Below are 21,400 nucleotides of genomic sequence, written 5' to 3'. Positions count from 1 at the left end.
CACTTTCCTGAAGACAACTGCCATCATCCTGTCCTCGCCGCTCCCGTTTCCCGCTCTGGACAGTCATCTACCATGCAGTATGGCGGCCACTGGGCCCCAATTGGGCTTCTATCGGGCTAAATATTAGACGTTTTACGTCAGCGAGCACAAGGATAATTATTGTGAGAAGGGTTATCAGGAGTAATGAAGACGCTTATTGAGCGGGCTGTGGGAAATCCAGACATGTTTTTGACGCTTGAGAAGGTCAGGTTATTGCCGCTAGTGATGTATGTCTTTAGTGTGATCAGTGAGCACGAGATCACCACTTTCTTATGCCACAAGACTTGTCAACACCCCGCGCCATTTACCTCCATGCAAGACTGCGAAATGCGCATCTTGAGATATCGTCCCCAAAACAGTCAAGGTCGACTGTAATAGGAGACGGTAAAGTCATTAATTCTTTCACAAACTGAAATGTTGTCGTCTGCCTGCAAATATTTGCACTTTGATCGCGATACTGGCGTTTGACAGACTTGACAGATGGTATGTATCAGGTCGTTTCTTTGAACGTATACTTCTATTACTGTTTAATACAGTGGCTGTCAGTACAGGCGAGTTGCTGCATGGTTGTTCTATAACTATGTTTCTAAAACGTATTCACGAGATCTGTCCTGGGCATCGTCCCACAAGGCGATCGTAACTCACATACTTTAACATTGGCTTACCAAAGTCATAGCGCTAAGATCGCTTTGTGGAACGGGAGCCTGGAGAATGTCAAGCAGTGTTTTATCGCCCGCGTGGTCTAGTGGATGGAGCGTCTGCCTGGACAGCGGTAGGTCAGATGCTCCATCCCCTGACGCGCCATACCAAAAAGACGTTAATATATGGTACTTGTTGTTACCCTGCCTGGCATTATGGGGGTTTAAAAAAGCGTTAGTCGGCTCGGAGTCTGAATACTGAGTCAGTATACTGTGTGTGAGTGGGGTAGTCATGTTAAACCGCTGTACAGTATCTCAGTGTCTATTGGCATGTACACATATACTGCTCCACTTTGCATGGCGATATGGGGGCACGGGTGGCCCAGTCGTCTAAGGCGCCGCGATTCGCTGTGCAGAGTTGCGTCCCTTGGACACGCTAGAAACCTATGATCGTGGGTTCGAATCCCGGTTCGCCCCGATTATGTTTCTAGGTTTGTCAGCACCATACCCGTGCTCGTGGGTTTCACCGAGGTGGTAAACGTCTGAGACCTGCATCACTTCGGGCTTTCTTCCCACATTAAGCTGACACGCCGCGATATAACTGGAATACTGTTAAAAGCGGCGTTAAACCCAACTCATTCACTCACTCACTCACTCACTCGCATGGGGATATTGCTATCTGCCCCTAAATAATACTGATTCTCATAGTAAGCCAAGTGTATAGAACGACACATATAATTATCCCTATCGAAAGTTGAGTAGTATGTTTACCGTATCCAGGTCGGTATGTCATGCAATAGCAGTCATTCCTTATCAAATATTTAGTTGCATATTTTCAACGACGGCCTCGGAAATGTGGTCCCAAAAATTTAGTACGTCAATTTCATGTGTTTTATTCGGATAAAGAGCTTTATAACAGGCACGATTTTGGTATTTTGAGTCATTGTAAATATGATTAAGAATTTAAAATATCAAAACTTCCCCTCATTGGGCTGTATTGGTTTCTCGAATGCAAGGATGCAAACGGTTATCGATCGACTGAAATGTGAACGGTGATACCTTAATAGCATCGCCGTCACGTAGAAGATGTAACGGTATGGATGGAAATACACGTAGTGGCATCAAAGAAAATGATAAGCTTTGGTGTTCATATGTCTCGATCAGCGGGCTATTAAGAATCATACTTCAGCCATCGATACTATCATCCGACCTCCTCTTCTGGGGTAATTGTGCTGACGCAGGATACAAAAGAGATCCGGTTAGCCCTCACTCCATCAATGTTCGTGCACATTTAAATCTGATTAAAGGTTTTGGTAGGATCCTGTAGACAAGCGATAGCCGATTTCTCGTAGGCTGCGTTTGGGCCACACGTAACATCATCGCTACTCGGTATCGAATAAAAACAAATAGCTTCATGAAGTTTGTGTAGTAAAACTACTTTCGCCGACCTAAACAAAAGCAGAGCGGTCTGTTACACACTTTTTTGTATCGACAAGAAGAAACTTTCTAGGTGGTAACATGTCGCCATGTTGATTTACATCTGTAACTAAGGACACTGCGCATGCGCACCTACAACCGGATATGGTACAGACGTGTACTATATTTCTTGGCCGTTGCATGTTGGCTAAGGCGCCCTGAAGGTCATTACTTTGGCCAAAGGACAGTCTTCCCCAGTCCTCGAAGTCAAAAATTGATTTCATCTAGGTAATCAGTCCATATAATGCCCACCATGTAAACTATTACTTTGTTCTTTGGTGACAAGTAGTTCCAAAACGGTCAACGTGTTGAATATAAATTTTGGATAACGAATTATGAGTAAGTCAAGATATTGAAAAACCCGGGGATAAATAAGTCCATTGGAGCGTTCTATACCATGTCAGCGTCTTTTGTTTACAGGTCACTGAGGGGACTATCGGAGTGTCGGACGGACAAGAGACATCCATAGTGTGTTTTTGTGCATACAAGAACATAGTTATCCCCTTGTTAGTGTAGGGATTGATTTCTATAATTTCTAAAGGTATCAAAAGATATAACTAACCACATCTGTCATTCGGCCCCGTGTTTATTTATGCTGTGTCTGTGACTGGCTAATTACCTATCGGGGAAATAACATGAAGACGTGTTGTTTGGTGCAGTAATTATCCACCAGCTTCATTCAAATGTCATTTCGCCTGGCGTTAAATCACATGCCTGGCGATAGTTATTTTGTACCCAATCTAAATTCATGACTTCAAAGAGAAAATATTAAGATTTAGGAGGTATTCAGGTCCCAACGACGACAGTTTGTTCTTTGGAGTCGTCCACTGGTGCACTGCACACCACACCACACCAAACCGCACCACATCACACACCATACCACTCCACATCAATCACATCACACAACACACAACACCACATCACACCACACCACACCACACCACACTACACCAAACCATACCACTCCACATCAATCACATCACACAACACACAACACCACACCCCACCACACCACACCAAACCGCACCACACCACACCACTCCACATCAATCACATCACACAACACCACATCACACTACACCACACCACCTCAACGCTTCAAACCACATCACATAACACTACTTCCACATACCACATCACATCACACCAACTCCACCCTTCACATACTTCACCACATCACCTATCAAACCACGCCCATGAAAACACACCATACACCACATCACATATCATAACCACACACCACCACCACTATGCCACACCATAACATAATCACACACACACACACACACACACACACACACACACCACGACTAGCAACACGCCACACCACCACACACCACACAATAATCACACAAACCACCACACCACACCACTACCACACCACACCAAGCACCACATCACGAATAGCAACAGGCCACAACACAACACCACACCACACCACACCACGCACCACACCACGACTAGCAACAGGCCACACCACCACACACCACATCATCACCACGTAATAACAAATAAGCCATGTCCTCGAACCACATAAACACAGAATATCGGAAGAAAACATCTAATTTCTGTACGCGGAGAACAGACCATTTTACAATCAGCGCATTAATCGATGTTGTAGATAAGTTATCTCCATGTCGTGACCAAGTGTATTAACACAGAAGTAATGCGAGTCACCTACCATATCAACTAGACAAAGCTAATTCAAGCATCTCCGTAGTAATTTCCTGACGACTCCCGTTATTTTGCCCTCAGTGCACTGATGTTTTGTGTGCATCATCTATCTCCTACTTCCCTTCTCTATTGTTGACCAGAACTATTGCACTAAACCTAAACCAAACAAACCGCTCACCGGGTCATATATTTTTATATTTATGTCTCAAGTTCGTTTGAGGTTTGTGTAATGTGTGGTAACAGGCTTTTATCATCTAAATGTTTTACTGACAACTCACCCGGTGAAGGTCGGGGTGACATAGGTCATATGCACCTGTACGAATCATTTCGGAATTTTTATTGTGTTTTCGACAAATGCAGGATTTTTTAAAAAAATTAATCAATATTGGAAACAGGTTTTATAGATTACTGTAGTTTTACAGAATCGTGTACTTCCTATGGGATATGTTGACATTGAGAACAGACCCTCTTCATTGAGGTGGCATGTTATACAATGGTTCGTCATGTTATATCAGGTTATGGTTTTGTCATTTATCACCATGTAAATATTTCATCCCATGCTATGCTTTGCAAATGTAACGCGATTTTATACCTTCTTATGTCAATATATTCCATGTTATATCAGATCATGTTATACCATTTGAAGCCGCGTCATATGCACGTTGTACCATTCTCTCATTTTATGCACTGCTTTGCCATTCTGTCATTTTATACAATGTCATTTCATTCTATGCAATGGTATGCTATTCTGTCATTCTATGCAATGGTATGCCATTCTGTCATTCTATGCAATGGCATGACATTCTATGTCATGCTATGCAATGGTATGCCATTCTGTCATTCTATGCAATGGCATGCCATTCAATGTCATTCTATGCAATGGTATGCCATTCAATGTCATTCTATGCAATGGCATGCCATTCAATGTCATTTATGCAATGGTATGCCATTCTATGTCATTTTATGCACTGCTATGCCATTCTGTCATTTTATACAATGTCATATCATTCTATGCAATGGTATGTCATTGAATGTCATTCTTGGGAATGGTAAGCCATTCTATGTCATTCGATGCAATGGCAAGTCATTCTATGTCATTCAATGCAATGGTAAGCCATTATATGGCATGTTATGCAATGTTATGCCATTCAATGTCATTCAATGCAATGGCAAGTCATTCTATGTCATTCAATGCAATGGTAAGTCATTTTATGGTATTTTATGCAATGTTATGCCATTCAATATTTAATGTCATGTTTATGGGAGGTAATGTCATGTTGTGCTCATGTCATTCCATGTTATGTGCTAAAGCGGGATGTTTACGATCAAATCCCGAACGCTGCCAAAAGACATTATCTTTATTCTCAGGCGTTCTCTGAAAGACTTTTATTGTTTTCAGTGTTCAAAAGTGCCCTTAAAAATCCTGACGTTTTCTCTTCCTCTATATCCATAGATCAACCTATTCCTGTCGACAATAAACGCATGTTTTCCTTTCAACTGTTTTATTATTTCTGATGTCTAATTCCCACACCAATTGTGTTTGCTACTGTTCATTGCGTGACAGTCTGTATTCTTCTTCTTGTTTAAATGTTTTAGCATTACGTTTGTGTTAGTCATCGCCTCACGCTTCTAAACATGGCGCCAAAAATGACATCTTTCTCTTGAAGCAGTCGACGATCAAACGCACCGGGCGGCAGACACTCAACTGCAGGTGACATGGCCCGGCGGCAGACAAGACAAGAGCACCTGACTGCAGACGTTTGATCTTAGATCCAGGCCTTCAGGAAGGACATTACCCCGATATTTCCAATGTGAGACCGCACTAAAGCAATATAGTTATGCTATTTGTTCCTTATCGTACACTTTGGGAAATTTATGTAAATCTCACTAAACTTGTATTCAGTAAAACCTTGTTAGTCCTGAATTGATATGTTTTGGTAGTCTGGACATTTCTTAATTCGCACTATTATTTCACGTGGAGCGGTTGAATTCGGATAAACAGGTTATATTATCAGACCGTGGTCTAGTGGAAGAGCGTCCGCCGTGAGAGTGGAGAGCGGAAGGTCCGGGGTTCGATCCCCGGCCGCGTCATACCAAAAGACGTTAAAAGATGGTACTTGTTGTTACCCTGTCTAGTGTTCGCCATTAAGGGGCTGAAAAACATGGACATAAGCATGATTGTTTAAAATAAAGAGAGGAAAATCCGGCCACGTGATATGAAAGGTAGCTGATGAGGCCATATAGGTATTTTTAGAGTTATCCACCTTCCCCGTACATTAAAATGCGCAGAAAATGATTCGTTTGGTTGTTTTGGCCCTACGTAACCCCCGACGCATATCACCTAAAGACTTGCACCTTTCACATACCACGGCAACCTGCACGTCATATAAGGCATGTTTGGTTTTCGCTACACTGTTTGAAGATGACAGAAAATATGACATCCTGCAGCCTTAGAAATTCTTCTCTGAGACAAGTCTAGAGGATTAGCGTCAACCTTACTTCGCGGAACCTTTGAGTTTGTAGCTAGTCCTGCATAAAAGAGAAAAAACAATTTACTATGCTAAGATTTTGGGTAATTTTATTCAGTTTTAATTGGTAGTAAAATTGAAGCATTGAGGACTGGTTCATGATTATAGCTGTCAAAGTGCAGCTAGTCAATGAGGACTACAATCAGCGGATTTTTACTTGTCCTCAGCACAAATAAGTCGTCTCGGGTTAGGGGACTAGCGTGAATTTCGAAGGCAGATACTGAAAGCGGACACTATCGAACAGACAACCACATTAATAGGTGATGTCCAATAAAGGCTTGTGATTAGGATCAGCCAGAACTTCATATTACCGACTTGTAATTCCGGATGAAGGTAATTGTTCGTCGCCATTGTATCCAGTAATGAAGCCATAATGAGCATCCGGATTCGGGAGCAAGTGGTCAGCCAGCAGTATCTCGTATCCACAAGATGCGTAGCTTCGTTGCATAAAATGATATTCATTGAATATGTGCAAAATAGAGCATCGTCAGATCATATCATCTGGTTGAGTATATCATCATATCTATGTTCACCTGTTTGAATATATCATCGTATCTATGTTCACCTGGTTGAATATATCATCATATCTATGTTCACCTGGTTGAATATATCATCATATCTATTTTTACCTAGTTGAATATATCATCATATCTATGTTCATCTGGTTGAATATATTATCATATCTATTTTTACCTGGTTGAATATATCATCATATCTATGTTCATCTGGTTGAATATATTATCATATCTATTTTTACCTGGTTGAATATATCATCATATCTATGTTTGCCTGGTTGAGAATAATATCATATCATCATATCTATGTTTTTACCAGTTTGAATATATCATCGTATCTATGTCCATCTGGTTGAATATATCATCATATCTATGTTCACCTGGTTGAGAATATCATCATATCTATGTTCACCTGGTTGACTATATCATCATAGTTATGTTCATCTTGTTGAATATATTATCATATCTATTTTTACCTGGTTGAATATCTCATCATATCTATGTTCATCTGGTTGAATATATTATCATATCTATTTTTACCTGGTTGAATATATCATCATATCTATGTTTGCCTGGTTGAGAATAATATCATATCATCATATCTATGTTCATCTGGTCGAATATATCATTATATCTATGTTCATCTGGTTGAATATGTCATCATATCTATGTTCATCTGGTTGAGAATATCATCATATCTATGTTCACCTGGTTGACTATATCATCATATTTATGTTCATCTTGTTGAATATATTATCATATCTATTTTTACCTGGTTGAATATCTCATCATATCTATGTTCATCTGGTTAAATATATTATCATATCTATTTTTACCTGGTTGAATATATCATCATATCTATGTTTGCCTGGTTGAGAATAATATCATATCATCATATCTATGTTCATCTGGTCGAATATATCATTATATCTATGTTCATCTGGTTGAATATGTCATCATATCTGTGTTCATCTGGTTGAATATATCATCATATCTATGTTCACATGGTTCAATATGTCATTACATCTATGTTCATCTTGTTGAATATATCATCATATCTATGTTCACCTGGTTGAATATATCATCATATCTATGTTCACCTGGTTGAATACATCTGATTCATCATATCTATGTTCATCTGGTTGAATATATCATAATATCTATTTTCATCTGGTTGAATATACAGTAAACTACGGTTATAACGAACTCAAAGGGACAACTAATTTGAGTTCGTTATAACCGTAGTTCGTTATAAGAACATATACATACCGCATGACTACAGCAAGTAGTCGGAACCAAAAAGTAATATTCGTTATATCCGTCAGTTCGTATAAGCGTGTTCGTTATAACCGTAGTTTACTGTATCATAATATCTATGTTCACCTTGTTGAATATATCATCATATCTATGTTCATCTGTTTGAATATATCATAATATCTATGTTCATCTGGTTGAATATATCATATCTTCGTTCACCTGGTGGAGTATATCATCATATTTACGTTCACCTGGTTCAGAATATCATCGTGTATATCTTCATTCGTTAGATTTGGAGTAAGCCGTCGAAATCGATTTCTGTGCAAAATGTGTCTTTTATCCATTATCCTGAGATGTGTAGGTTTGGTTCTTGCAATTCATTATTCATATGCTGTTATATGCCATTTTACAGATTACCGGGAAACCATGTGTACGATTCAAAGCGGCGTTAAACCAAACTCTCACACACCATGTGTTCGCTGTTTACAGTGCCATCTCAGGAACGCATTCAGTCATGTTATGTAGAACCTTTCCGGAGATTAATGGGGTTTGTTTTTTTAACAGGGGCCTATCTTCTCTTGGAATGGTTTCAAATCTTATTAAATCATGAGAGGTTTAACATTAATAGGGCCAGTAAGGAGGTCAAGTGGTTAATGAGTTTGATCGACGCACCGAAACCCGAGATCGAATCCAAACATGGGCACAACGTTTAAAACCCATTCGGGCTTCGGGTATTGTGCCAATGTTGGAAATCGAAACCGGGACTTAGGCGTGACGACTGAACGCTGTAACCACTAGGCTACCCTTGTCAGGAGCCGATGACCGTGGGTTCGAATCCAAGATTCCCCCTTTATTGTCATTGTTGGTGCGTGCGTGCCTTCCCCATTTAAACAGTGTTTTCAGGGCGGCGTTAGGCGTTAAGCCAACTCACAGACTCACACACATTCAGAACTTTAGTATACTATGGTATCTGGAAATATATCAGGTGTTTCATAACGAGTCGGGGACACAGGTGGCTGCGTCTGTAAGGTGTGCTAGAAACCTGTGACCGTTGGTCATAACAACGTTTTATGTCTGTCAACACCATGTCCGTTGTCATGGGTGTCGCTAAAGTATTAACGTCTAAGACTCTAGTCTGAGGCCTGCATCACTTTGGGCTTTTCCAACACACCAAGCTGACACGTCGTGATATAACTGGTGTTACAACGCTTAAGTACATGGACATTTCTTACAAATAAATGTTTATTTCATTATTTGCAACGAATGTCCATTTACGCGAGCGTTATCTTATACTTTAATTACAGCTTCAAAGTAACAAACATGCTGCGTAATCCTATTTATAATACAGATTTCCGTATTTAAATTTAAATTGAAAGTTTAAATAAATCAATAAATAAATGAAAGTAAATGCAACACAAATATGCTGCACGGAAATGTCATACAGTAATTCGTAAAACATGAAAATCATGCCGCGATACCCGTTCTATATTGACCTCGGTATATTCGTTCTGCAAGTGCATTGTGCGTGATTTGATCGTTGTAGCCAGTACATTCGCCATGCACCAGCCTAGAATTTAAACATGAGTTTAAAATTTGTATTGCACAGTAGGTCAGTAAACCGCCAATTCGTTACGGATAATTTACAGTTGAAACATTAGGGTGACGTCATAGGTGTATTTTTAATACTGTTCAAATCGGCCTTTAACCATAATCAATCACTCACACGTACTCGCTAGTCATTAACGAAGCTGTCCCTGATGTTTTCTCTACTCCCTGTATCCAGAAGCGCCCATGGTGCTTAACAAGTTAGCAGTGTCATATGAGGAAGACGGCTTAGAACATTCGTCACCACTCGCCCCTTTCCGTAACCAGCTATTCGGCTTGTCCCGGAATAACACGAGTTGGTCACGAATGGGCTGAGAACACACGAGTTAACTTGAACCAAGCAGGCAGTAAAAGATTGAATTAGTGAATGTAAAAGGAAGGACAAAACGCGTTTAAACCTTAGTCATGGGCCCTCCTCGGCTTGAATTAGTGTTTTTACACGGGTAAAGTAGTGTTGAAGACCCTGTACTATGCGCTGTTCGAAAAAGTTAAAGAACAAAACAGTTCCCCAGTGCCAGCAATGGCGACTTTGGCTTGAACAAGAGTTTGCATAAACAGAAGGACACTCGCTGCATTAAATCAGAAGGCATTATACCAAAGGGCAACAAATAATATGATGCGCTTTCTTTGAATCGGGGGTTGTAGACACAATGAACACAGAGTTCAATTCTCTATGCAAATAAAATTGTCTCCTTCCCTTGAGTCGACCCGTGAAGATCCGGGGTAGAATAGATCTTCAGCAACCCATGCTTGTCATAAAAGGTGAGGTGAGGTGAAATTTGGTTGGTTGACTCCGAGCCGACCAGTCCTTGTTTTAGCCCCTTAATGCTGAGCGTCAGACAGGGTAACAACAAGTACCATCTTTTAACGTCTTTTGGTATGACGCGGCCGTAAAAGGCGACTATGCTTGTCGTAGGAGGCGACTAACGGGATCGGGTGGTCAAGTTCGCTGACTTGGTTGATGCATGTCATCGATCCCAATGGCGTGGATCGATGCTAATGATATTAATCACTGGATTGTCTGGTCCAGACTCGATTATTTACAGACTGCCGTCATATAGCTGGAATATTGCTGAGTGCGGCGTTAAACCACAAACAAACAAACAAAAAACTAATCAAATATCAACGAAGAAATGTTCATGCCTGGCATTTTATCAAAGACATTCAGAACAGGTTCTATAAATATTGAATGCAACACAATCTCCAATATTTTATTAAAGAATTACCAATGATTACACGTAGGCGATACTGTCATTCGCTTACAGGAATAGTGGATATTCGCGAGCAGCGAGCAGAACGATTTCATTGACCCAGCGCATACGACTACTTGTAATGCGCAAGTGGGCGTATAACAAGGGTATAATCAGGTGATAACAATGGGAATTTCAAATTGCACGAATAAATACTAGTATCCAAATGCGTCCATTGAGATTGAGTGTGTCTGTTGTTTGTAGAACACCGCACTCAGCAATTTATATGACGGCGGTCTGTAATAATCGAGTCTGGACCAAACAATCCAGTTATTAGCATCATGAACATCGATCCACGAAATTGGGATACATGCATCAACCAAGTCAGCGAGCCTGACCATCCGATCCCGTTAGTCGCCTCTTACGACAAGCATAGTCGCCTTTTATCACAAGAATGGGTTGCTGAATACCTTTTCTACCCCGGATCTTCACGGGCCTGCTACTTTGGTGAAACCCACGAGCACATGTATGGTGCAAACCTAGAAACATAATTAAAGCGAAACGGGATTCGAATCCACGATCAAAGGTTTCCGGTGTGCCTAAGGAACGCAACTCTTCAAAGCAATTGCGGCGCCTTAGACGACTGGGCCACCCGCACCTCGGAGATTGGGTTACGTTAGGTTAAACGCCATTTAGAATGAGTGAGTATGGTCTGACGCCGAATGTAGCAATATCGTGACATGTGGCACCAAGATAAGGTTGAACACAGTGTATCAATGTGGGGAATCAAATAAGGATGGTGAAAGCCCAAAGTGATGCAGGTCTCAGACTTTCACCACTTTGGTGAAACCCACGAACCTAGAAACATTATCTGGGCGGACCGGGATTCGAACCGATCGCTGGGGGTTTCTGCCCTGCCCAAGGGACCCATCTCTGCACAGCGAATTGCTTCGCCTTAGACGACTGGGCCACCAGTGCCCCCACACTATGACTCCAAGCCGACCACTAGTAGTTTTAACCCTTCAATGCCGAGCGGCAGGCAGGGAAACAACAAGTACCATTTTAAACGTATTTTGGTATGACGCGGACTGGAGTCGAGCCACGGACCTACCGCTCTCCGGGCGGACGCTCTACTACTAGACCAAGGAGGCCGTCGCGATGAACCAGAACAATGAAAGATGGAACCTCAGATAATATTCCATGGGTCATTGGGATTCATTACCCAAATATAAAGATTTAACGTGTACAAAACAAGCTGATGAAAACAACAGGCTCTGAAAGTTTTGTTCTGATAACATCCCTTCCAAGCTTAATGTCACGTAAATTTACAGGATATCACACGATCATCACATTAACAGTAAAAGAGATCCTTGTAAATGCGATGAAATCTAAGAACCCTGTGGAGTCACCCATGCTTGCCTTAAAAGGCGACTATGCTTGTCGTAAGGGGCGACTAACGGGATCGGGTGGTCAGGCTCGCTGACTTGGTTGATGCACGTCATCTATCCCAATTGCGTGGATTGGGTGGACGAGTCACTATGCAACATGCACGTTTGTTTGTTCGTGTGTTGTTTAATGCCGAACTCAGCAATATTTCAGCTATATGACTTCGGTCTGTAAAATAATTGAGACTGGGCCAGACAATCCAGTGATTGATATCATGGGCATCGATCTACGTGCTGTATTCTCCGTGCAACCTGCAAAATGTTGTGTTAATATAAATAAAATTGAGTATTAATTGCAATAAAAACTAGTTTTAGCTCCGCCGATTCAACAGTCTTACTCTGGCGAGACTATCGTTTGCACCGCTCTAACCAGTCGCAAATTTAGTACCCTCAAAAAAACATACGTTTCTGAGCTTATTTTGAGTGATGCTGATGCGAGGATCTGGAAATGAAACATTTATATAAAATAACTCTGCCGACAAGTCGTATGCGCCTAAGAAGTTATAGGTTGATGGGTGTGAACAATTCTAATTCTGTTATTTGTCATATGGCAATGTTGTGCATTAATAAGTTACTACTAAAGTAGCTAAACATAAACACGCCAGTCGACTAGTCTTTCAATCCATCCAGTTTGAAAACGGTGCCACTTGATCACCTGGACATGTAATAAACCCAGTGACAATATTCTTCATTCTTCGTGTGTGTGTGTGTGTGTGTGTGCGTGCGCGTGCGTGCGTGCGTGCGTGCGTGCGTGTGTGTACGTGTGTGTGTACGTGTGTGTGTACGTGTGTGTGTACGTGTGTGTGTACGTGTGTGTGTGTGTGTACGTGTGTGTGTACGTGTGTGTTTGTCCGGGCTAAATGCCGACTTTATAGTGCACGCCACTGAGAGACCATGTCGCAGTTTAACATGACCCACAAATCCAGCTCGAAACAGGAAAACTATCTGCAGCCCAGTTTTCCGGAAATAGTCAAAAGTCCATCCTTGTTGTGGCAAGTTGTATACTTGTTTGTTGATCAACGGCACGTTTTGCAACATTTCAGATATATGACGATGGCCTGTAAATAATCGAATCTGGACCAGACAAACCGGTGATTGCAACGATCCATGTCGTCGATTACGATGACGCAGTATATATATATCAGATAATACAGTGATTAATATCACGAGCATCGATCCACGCAATTTGGATCAATGACATGCATCAGCCAAGTCAGTGAGTCTGACCATCCGATCCCGTTAGTCGCCTCTAGCTGATGCATGTCGTTGAGCCCAATTGCGTGGATCGAAGCTCATGATATCAATCACTGGATTGTCTGGTCCAGACTCGATTATTTACAGACCGCCGTCATATAGCTGGAAGAATGCTGAGTGCGGCGTTAAACAACAAACAAACAAACAAACATACATCGGACTGGATCGCTCTATACGCGGAGAGACAAATACAGTAATAAAGAAATGCATCTGTATCTTTGGGGTTTTTTTCAGAGAAGTACAGCGCAAATCGATACACTTCTAATAGTAATAGCTGTACGTGGACGTTATCAAACCAGATATCCCGCATTACTCCCGACGTGTATTGTCATGGAAGAATCTGTCGAGTTTCCAAATAAAACACAATGTGTTACCTGTCTTATAATTATTAAATATCTTCCAGACTTATCTTCCCAAGGTGCATGGTACGAGTTGTGTTTCTTAACCCACGGGATGAACAAGAACTATGACACGATTGACAACTGTTCCCGTGAACATGAAATGTTCACACACAATTGATCTTATTCACGTATGAGACTAAACGAGTATAGTTCGCATTCTTGCCCATAGGGGTACTAAAAATATGACACGCATTAATAAATGGATGTCAATACATCTTGTTACATCCACATTTGTTTAATATGTGTCAAGATGAAGAAGCGTGTGAACATATATCACAACTGCAACATTGCTCTAACATTGAAATCATCTCTATACAGTCACTTCCCAAACAGGGTGTATTAACAAAAAGAGTGTATTTTCGTAAAACGGTTTGCAATGACAAGGTGTTTTAAACGTTTTAACAAGATATTCAATAAATGAATGCTTTTCAGGTAGATGGATGACAAAATAAATGCAAAATCCACAAAATAGTTCACATGCGTAAGCAGTAGTTATTATGTGGATTCGTCAATGACGGTCACTGGTTATTACATCTATTCCTACCTTCTCCATTCGCGTCGAAAGATTCTTTCCGCGCGGAATGCCCCGTTCCCATTGTACAGCCAATCTTGCTGAGATTTCAGTCGACCACCATCAACCTTGGTGGTCCAAGCTTGAAATAAAAGTCACGGTGTGCAGCGATAATAAAGTTACACGACGCTAGTCCCAGCCTTCACAACATAAATGCCATCCTTGTCCGTTAGTCCAGTCCAGCATTCAGCATTGACATACATCCAGTGAGTTTACAGCCATGCTATACACAAAGAGCTGTCTTTTCCGTGCCGACTGTCACAGAATTGATCTCTTCACGTTATAGTTGAGATCAGTTTTTCAACACAGGATGAATCAATGCGGCTTTGCCAACTCTTGGGTCGGACACCCTCAGGTTATAAATGAATCTCCAAAAATTTCTCTCGCAAGAAATTCTATTCAAGTGAATGAAAGTAGTTTTTCTCACTATCGACAATGCACACAAGCGCTTGCTGCTCTTGCATGTGCTGCTTTCGAGTTTGGCCGAATATAAACATCACGTGATCTCATAAATATTTACATTTTGTACGGCGGAGGTCATCTAGTCACATGATTTATCACGTGATTTAAGGAACGATACTACTTTCCCCGAACAAGGTTATGTTTGTAACATACGCCAGTCGGTGTTCTGAAATAAAATTTATTTAACGTAGACTGTGGATCCATTATTCAAGTGTTTGTATGAAGCGTGAACCTATTACTACAATAACAGCAATAAAGCTTAAAAGGCGAATTATATGTTGAAATCGGAAACTCAATTAAGCTTGTGAGAAATTTATTATTGTAACAAAAATGATTATTAAAGCAATACGATTTCAAGAAAATATGACATTCATATCCGATACATGTGATGAAATAGATGTAATTATTGCGATATATGTATAGGACTCCAATCCATAGGTAGTATCCAATCAATAAGGGATAAAACATGAAGGAGAATGTACCATACAAATGCCATATGATTTTATACAGGTGAGGTGATGTGAAGTTGGGTTTAACGTCGCGTCCAAGATTATTGCACTTATATAGCGACGTGCATGCACGTGTGTGTGTGGCTGCTTGTACTAGCCCGGACTGATGCCTATTTATAGTGCTAGCACACTGAGATACCATGCCGCAGTTTAACATGAATACCCCACTCAGACACAGTATACTGACTCCGAGCCGACCAGTCCTTGTTTTAGCCCTTTAATGCCGATCGCCAGACAGGGTAACAACAAGTACCATCTTTTAACGTCTTTTTGTATGACGCGGCCCGGGATCGAACCCTGGACCTTCCGCTCTCCGGGCGGACGCTCTGCCACTAGACCACGGAGGCGGTCTGATTTTATACAAGGCGATTGTAATATTAGTTTATGTAAGTATATAGCACATGTACGGCATTACTACTGTGACGTCATGTGGATGTGATGTCATCAAGTGCATGATATTGCATTTATATGAGTGTGATTCGCCCTTTACTACCCTTTACTCTCTCATGTGCCTTGGGACCTCTTTAAAGGGGTTATCTGTTTTAGGGCTAGTATGATGCTATTCGTACAATTATAGCTCTTGGAACTTTAATAGGGCAGAATATTTGTTTGGTCATTGCTTCAGTGGATATAAAATATTTTGCTCGGAAAGGAAGACGGGATCATTTTAAACTAAATTTCACTTTTTGTTTATATATTTATATAAGATAGCTACGCGTTAATCGCAAAGTGCAACGTAGAGCAAAACGTGGTTTATTTCGTGATAAAACATTGTTCTATCATGGTGTCATTTCTGGAGATTCGAACATGCGCTCGCAAATTGATGACGTCGTTAATTGTATTTTTGAAAGGGAAGCGTCTTATAATTTATTTCCTATAGACGCAGCTGGGCAATGTAGATATACGCAATGGCAGAACGATCGCACACAAGACTTAGAGTGGGATAGATATGATAATCGGTATTGGCAAAAATGTACAGATAATCGACGAGAAATTGTGAGAATATCCGGGAAATACCAAACTGTACCTCTCTGTTAAATTACGACTTGTCCGACATTGCCCAAATCGGAATGTGTTCAGGGAGTCATCATTATTTAAATACGGGTACATGTTTTTAAAGCTTGTACATTTTATTAACATCATAAAAAGAGGCCTACGTCATGGTTTAGACCGCCTCCGTGGTCTTGTGGTAGAGCGTCCGCCCGGAGAGCGGAAGGTCCGGGGTTGGATGCCTGGGCGGGTCATACCAAAAGACGTTCAAAGATGGTACTTGTTGTTACCCTGTCTGGCGCTCGGCATTAAGGGGCTAAAACAAGGACTAGTCGGCTCGGAGTCAGTATACTGTGTCTGAGTGGGGTATTCATGTTAAACTGCGGCATGGTATCTCAGTGAGCTAGCACTATAAATAGGCATTGAGATCAGTCCGGACTAGTACAAGCAGCCACACACACACACACGTGCATGCACGTCGCTTTTAGTGCAAAAATCTTGGACGCGACGTTAAACCCAATTTCACCTCACCTCACCTCACCTCACCTCACCTCACCTCACCTCACGGTTTATTCTCCCTGCAGTATTATATTGTACGATACCCACTAGTCGTTTATTTATTAAATATATTATAAATTTGTATAGCGCACTCTCAAATTTGTAACACCTCTATAACTTTATAAAGTCAGTTAACCCCTTTGCCGCGGGAAGATGGCTGTTAACAGGACCACGCGCCACCACATCAGGCAAGTCCGGTGTTTTCTGGAACAATTTATTGTTTAAAAACAAAACGAGGGCTCCTATTATCACTTTAGTTTCCTATTAGAAGTACCGGGCACAAGAAAGGATAAACTTGACAATTGAGTTTGACCAAAAAATTATTAACGTTATCAAAACGCTACTTGACTGAAAACAGTCACCGAAATACTGATATCCGCATCAAATACACGACCATCGAATAACCATTTCGTGTTTGATTCATTATTAGCCACATCAAACGTGGGTGTATACTTTCTTTTGTCCGATAGTTTATTAGAGCTCCGAACCTTAATCCTTGGGTTGTTTAGATACTGGAAGTGTAAGTAGTGTTAGTATACATGTATTCTGATATACTGTATATTCTGTATATCAGGGAAATTTAACTTTCGATGGTTGATATAAATACTTTAGCATCAATAATGCAACTTTGATGACGATTTTACATCTGTTTGATGTTCTACGCGTCATTTTGAATTTTCTTGTCGTTTTATATTTATAAAAATGCTACAATAACACTTGCTTGAAAACGGTTTTAGAACCTACACTAAAGTCGCTCAAAATTATTATAAAGAAGTTGTTCATCCATAAATCCTATCCTTATTTGCTACAATAACAGCTTTGTCAAGCAATGGAACACGTGTTACTATCTCACAGTTGTGTGTTATAGTAATACACATGGCTGTTGTGTTCCACCTTTTCATGGCCACTGATTTGTTTCATGACAATTGTTTAATCAATTACTATATATTTTACAATACAAATAAGAAGTTACGAGAAATTAGAACTGTTAGTTGTTTCGTTATCTAAAAATAATTGGTACTTTAGTGTGTCTAATCGTGAATGAATCATGTTTAAACTAATATAAAGCTTTATTTATTTTCAGCCATTTGAAATTTTATTACTGATAAATATGATTTACATATAAGCAGTTGTATTTAAAATAGTATATAAACTCAGCGTCGCCATAGTTACCAGACTGCTTATACCGCCATTTTGGACGAGGTGCAATGCGTGAGATGCCTTGAGAGGAATGAGACATCATGCATCAACTAAGATAATGAACACATACAGCATAATTCTAAAGCTAACATGACAAATTTGCAGAAGAGCACCGAATCAGACCAACTGTCTGATTCGTGTGCAGAATCGTCGTGTAGTGAACTTCAACAACTTGACATAGACCTCGAGTCGAGAGAGGATTCTCCGAGTGTAAGAGCACTTGCCAAAACGCGACAACAAGAGGAGGAAGTGCTACAGATTATTAGACAAGTAGACGCTCTCGGTGCTAACACTTTAGATCTGAGCAACAAGGGACTTTTGCATCTGCCAGAGGAAGTATTAGAATTGAAAGGCCTGGAGGTATTGCAACTATTATGTTGACAAAACATAATCAAGAAGTTATTCAAACAAGGTGTTTCACACATCAGTCCAAACTGACACTCTGACACGTCTGATTTGTATTTCATATTCAAAAATCTTATTTTACCCAAACATATAAAAGATCTTCTTGAATGGTTTAGCAGGGAGATATGATATATAATCTCCATTATTTCAGGAAATAAGATTTCTGAGACTAATAATGAGATTCAATTTGTTTATACAACTACGTAAATATTTTTGTAAAGATTTTCGTGAGTATTGTAATCATCATATAGCCTATACATGGTTAAAGAATGTCACAAAACATGCTGTTCCAAGTCTTGTTGATGAATGAAAGTTGACACCACAAAACTTTGCGCCCAAAACTGAAGTCTTGTTAAAACTCAAACATAGGCTATAACTCAAAGTACTAGACGAAATATTTGAAAAATTATCTCTGAATTTAATGGTTGTATTCAACAGACATGTTCAAGTGAAATATGCATTGGATAACTTTCTTACAGACTTACTAACTTTCTTAATGTCTCATATTACACACTTGGCAATCAGTCAATACCATTTCCACGTTAGAATATGGAGATGTTGCTTTCTTATTGGCTGGTCCAAAGACGTATATAGAATATATACGTCTGTGGCTGGTCAATACATGCAAATTATGTACTATCTAGGGGCCTGTATATGATTTTCATGGTACATATATATTCAGTCTAGATTTCATCTTTCAAAGACTGGAGTTGGCTTGTCTTCCTTTTTCCAGGAATATCAGACATTAATTCTTTGAGATGTCATGGTTATTAGCTATTCATTGCATTATGTCCCATTTCATGTGGACTGATGTTTAATTACGTCATTGACAAACTGTTGTAAAATGTGGATTCAGAGTCTTTTTATAACTACAGTAAAGTACGGTTATAACGAACTTAAAGGGACTACTAATTTTCGTTCGTTATAACCGTAGTTCGTTATAAGCATATATAAAGCATAACTACAGCAAATAGTCGGGAACCAGAAAGTTAGTTCGTTATATCCGTAAGTTCGTTATAAGCGTGTTCGTTATAACCGTAGTTTACTGTATTTCAAGTGAATACATCAGGTTGTGAGAAACTACCACTGATAGTTTTATAAACGTAACTGCAAATGCTTATTATTAGTATTAAACTAGGTTAACAAATACCGGTGTGCACATTTCAGAACCGGTTAGGAATTCTAACCAAACCATTACCAGTAACTGTTATCTGGATAATCTTAAAGGGCCTAATGATTACTGGCTACTCACAATTTATCGTCATTTTTTCATGTTATTTCTGAAATATTCTGTGTGTAAAATTGCCTATACCAATAACTTTTATTTTTGTGAAGGTTTGAGCAAAAGGTTTGAATAGAGGGGTACACAAAGTACCTGATCAACTCTCAGTTGTCGGATTTCCATTTTGTAAAAGCCTCAGTGGCTGAGTGGGTTAGATCGCTGAGTTCATGTGTTGGTGATTAGGTGCCTTACTATGGCAGTGTGGATTCGAATGCCGGATTGGACTCAACCACAAAAGTACTAGAATTTGAACTTTACTAAGAGAGTGTAACAACTGAACCAGTTATCGTCATCGTTTTAACAGCAAGTGCCACATGATTACGTAGACCGCTTCAGTTATGAAAATTACATTTTCTATTATCTCTGGTATCACACTCAATTATTTTATTCAATGAAATTAGAAGAAATGTTTTTTATCAATTTGTTGCTACTGATGTAAACCAATATTCCCAAGCATGATGCTATGTTTGCTTCTGGATATGGAGAGAAAACTTTGAAATACAAGGTGTTGTACATGGCGTATGAATCAGTTTCCAAAGTTTGTTTGTTTGTTGTTTAACACCGCACTCAGCAGTATTCCAGCTGTATTACGGCGGTCTGTAAAATAATCGAGTCAGGACCAGACAATCCAGTGATTGACATCATGAGCATCGATCCACGCAATTGGGATCAATGACGTGTATCAACCAAGTCAGCAAGCCTGACCACCCGATCCCATTAGTCGCTTTTAACGAAAAGCATAGTCTCCTTTTACAGCAAGTATGGGTTGCTGAAGACCTATTCTACCCCGGACTCGTCACGATATGGCTGAAATACTGCGGATGTGACGTTAAATCTTAACTCAATCACTCACTATTCTACCCCGGAATCTTCACGGGTCAGTTTTCAAAGTACACTGGCCAGGAGGGCTTGTTAACAAAAAATGTTGGAAGCCCTCATGTTTGACTTATGGCTATGACCTACATAGTGTGTGTTGACCTAAATGTTTTGTGTGGTTAAAATATCGCATGTATGTATATCAGTCATAATCAGTGTAAAGCAAAAACCAAATTTACTACTTCGTGTGGGTTTCCGATAAAATACAAAATGAAAATATATAACAACTGTCTTTGACATTAATTGTTGCCTTAACTGACTTGATGATTCGTGGCAATAAATCTGTACTGACTGGAATTTTTAACTAGACAGTCAGGCCAGGTTTTACAGAAATGTTATTACCCCAATTTTAAAGACAATGGCACTTGACAGCCATTTGAAACACTGGTTGTACATACCAGTTTTAGGGCATATTCTTTGTGAGTTGTGCTAGTATATCAGTGTTAGAAAATGGCACTATTCCTGTAGACCTTGCCAAACTGCCCAATAGTTAAGGTATCATAAGGACTAGTAGAAATTTGCCAT

The 21,400-nt window shown here is 40.1% G+C and overlaps 2 protein-coding genes across 5 annotated transcripts in view; one reads left to right on the top strand and one right to left on the bottom strand.

Moving 5' to 3' along the window:
• The window catches only part of LOC124145671 (serine/threonine-protein kinase 32B-like), a 153,887-nt gene extending 138,821 nt beyond the window's left edge, over nt 1–15,066 (bottom strand). The window contains exon 1 of the mRNA XM_046515538.2: nt 14,567–15,066. Within this exon, the coding sequence (XP_046371494.2) occupies nt 14,567–14,618 (52 nt within the window). The 5' untranslated portion in view covers nt 14,619–15,066. The remainder of the gene's footprint in view (nt 1–14,566) is intronic.
• Nucleotides 15,067–18,292: 3,226 nt separating this feature from the next.
• The window catches only part of LOC124145674 (leucine-rich repeat-containing protein 27-like), a 32,103-nt gene continuing 28,995 nt past the window's right edge, over nt 18,293–21,400 (top strand). For all 4 annotated transcript variants that reach the window (XM_046515545.2, XM_046515547.2, XM_046515546.2 and 1 more), the window contains exon 1: nt 18,293–18,672. In XM_046515545.2, coding sequence (XP_046371501.1) covers nt 18,403–18,672 — 270 coding nt within the window. In that variant the 5' untranslated portion in view covers nt 18,293–18,402. The remainder of the gene's footprint in view (nt 18,673–21,400) is intronic.

Source organism: Haliotis rufescens, unplaced genomic scaffold (genome assembly GCF_023055435.1).
Source record: "Haliotis rufescens isolate VD_foot unplaced genomic scaffold, xgHalRufe1.0.p SCAF_12, whole genome shotgun sequence".
In the NCBI taxonomy this organism is placed as follows: Eukaryota; Metazoa; Mollusca; class Gastropoda; order Lepetellida; family Haliotidae; genus Haliotis; species Haliotis rufescens.
The sequence above is the reverse complement of the archived record's forward strand: the minus strand, read 5'-3'. Positions and strand labels throughout refer to the sequence as shown.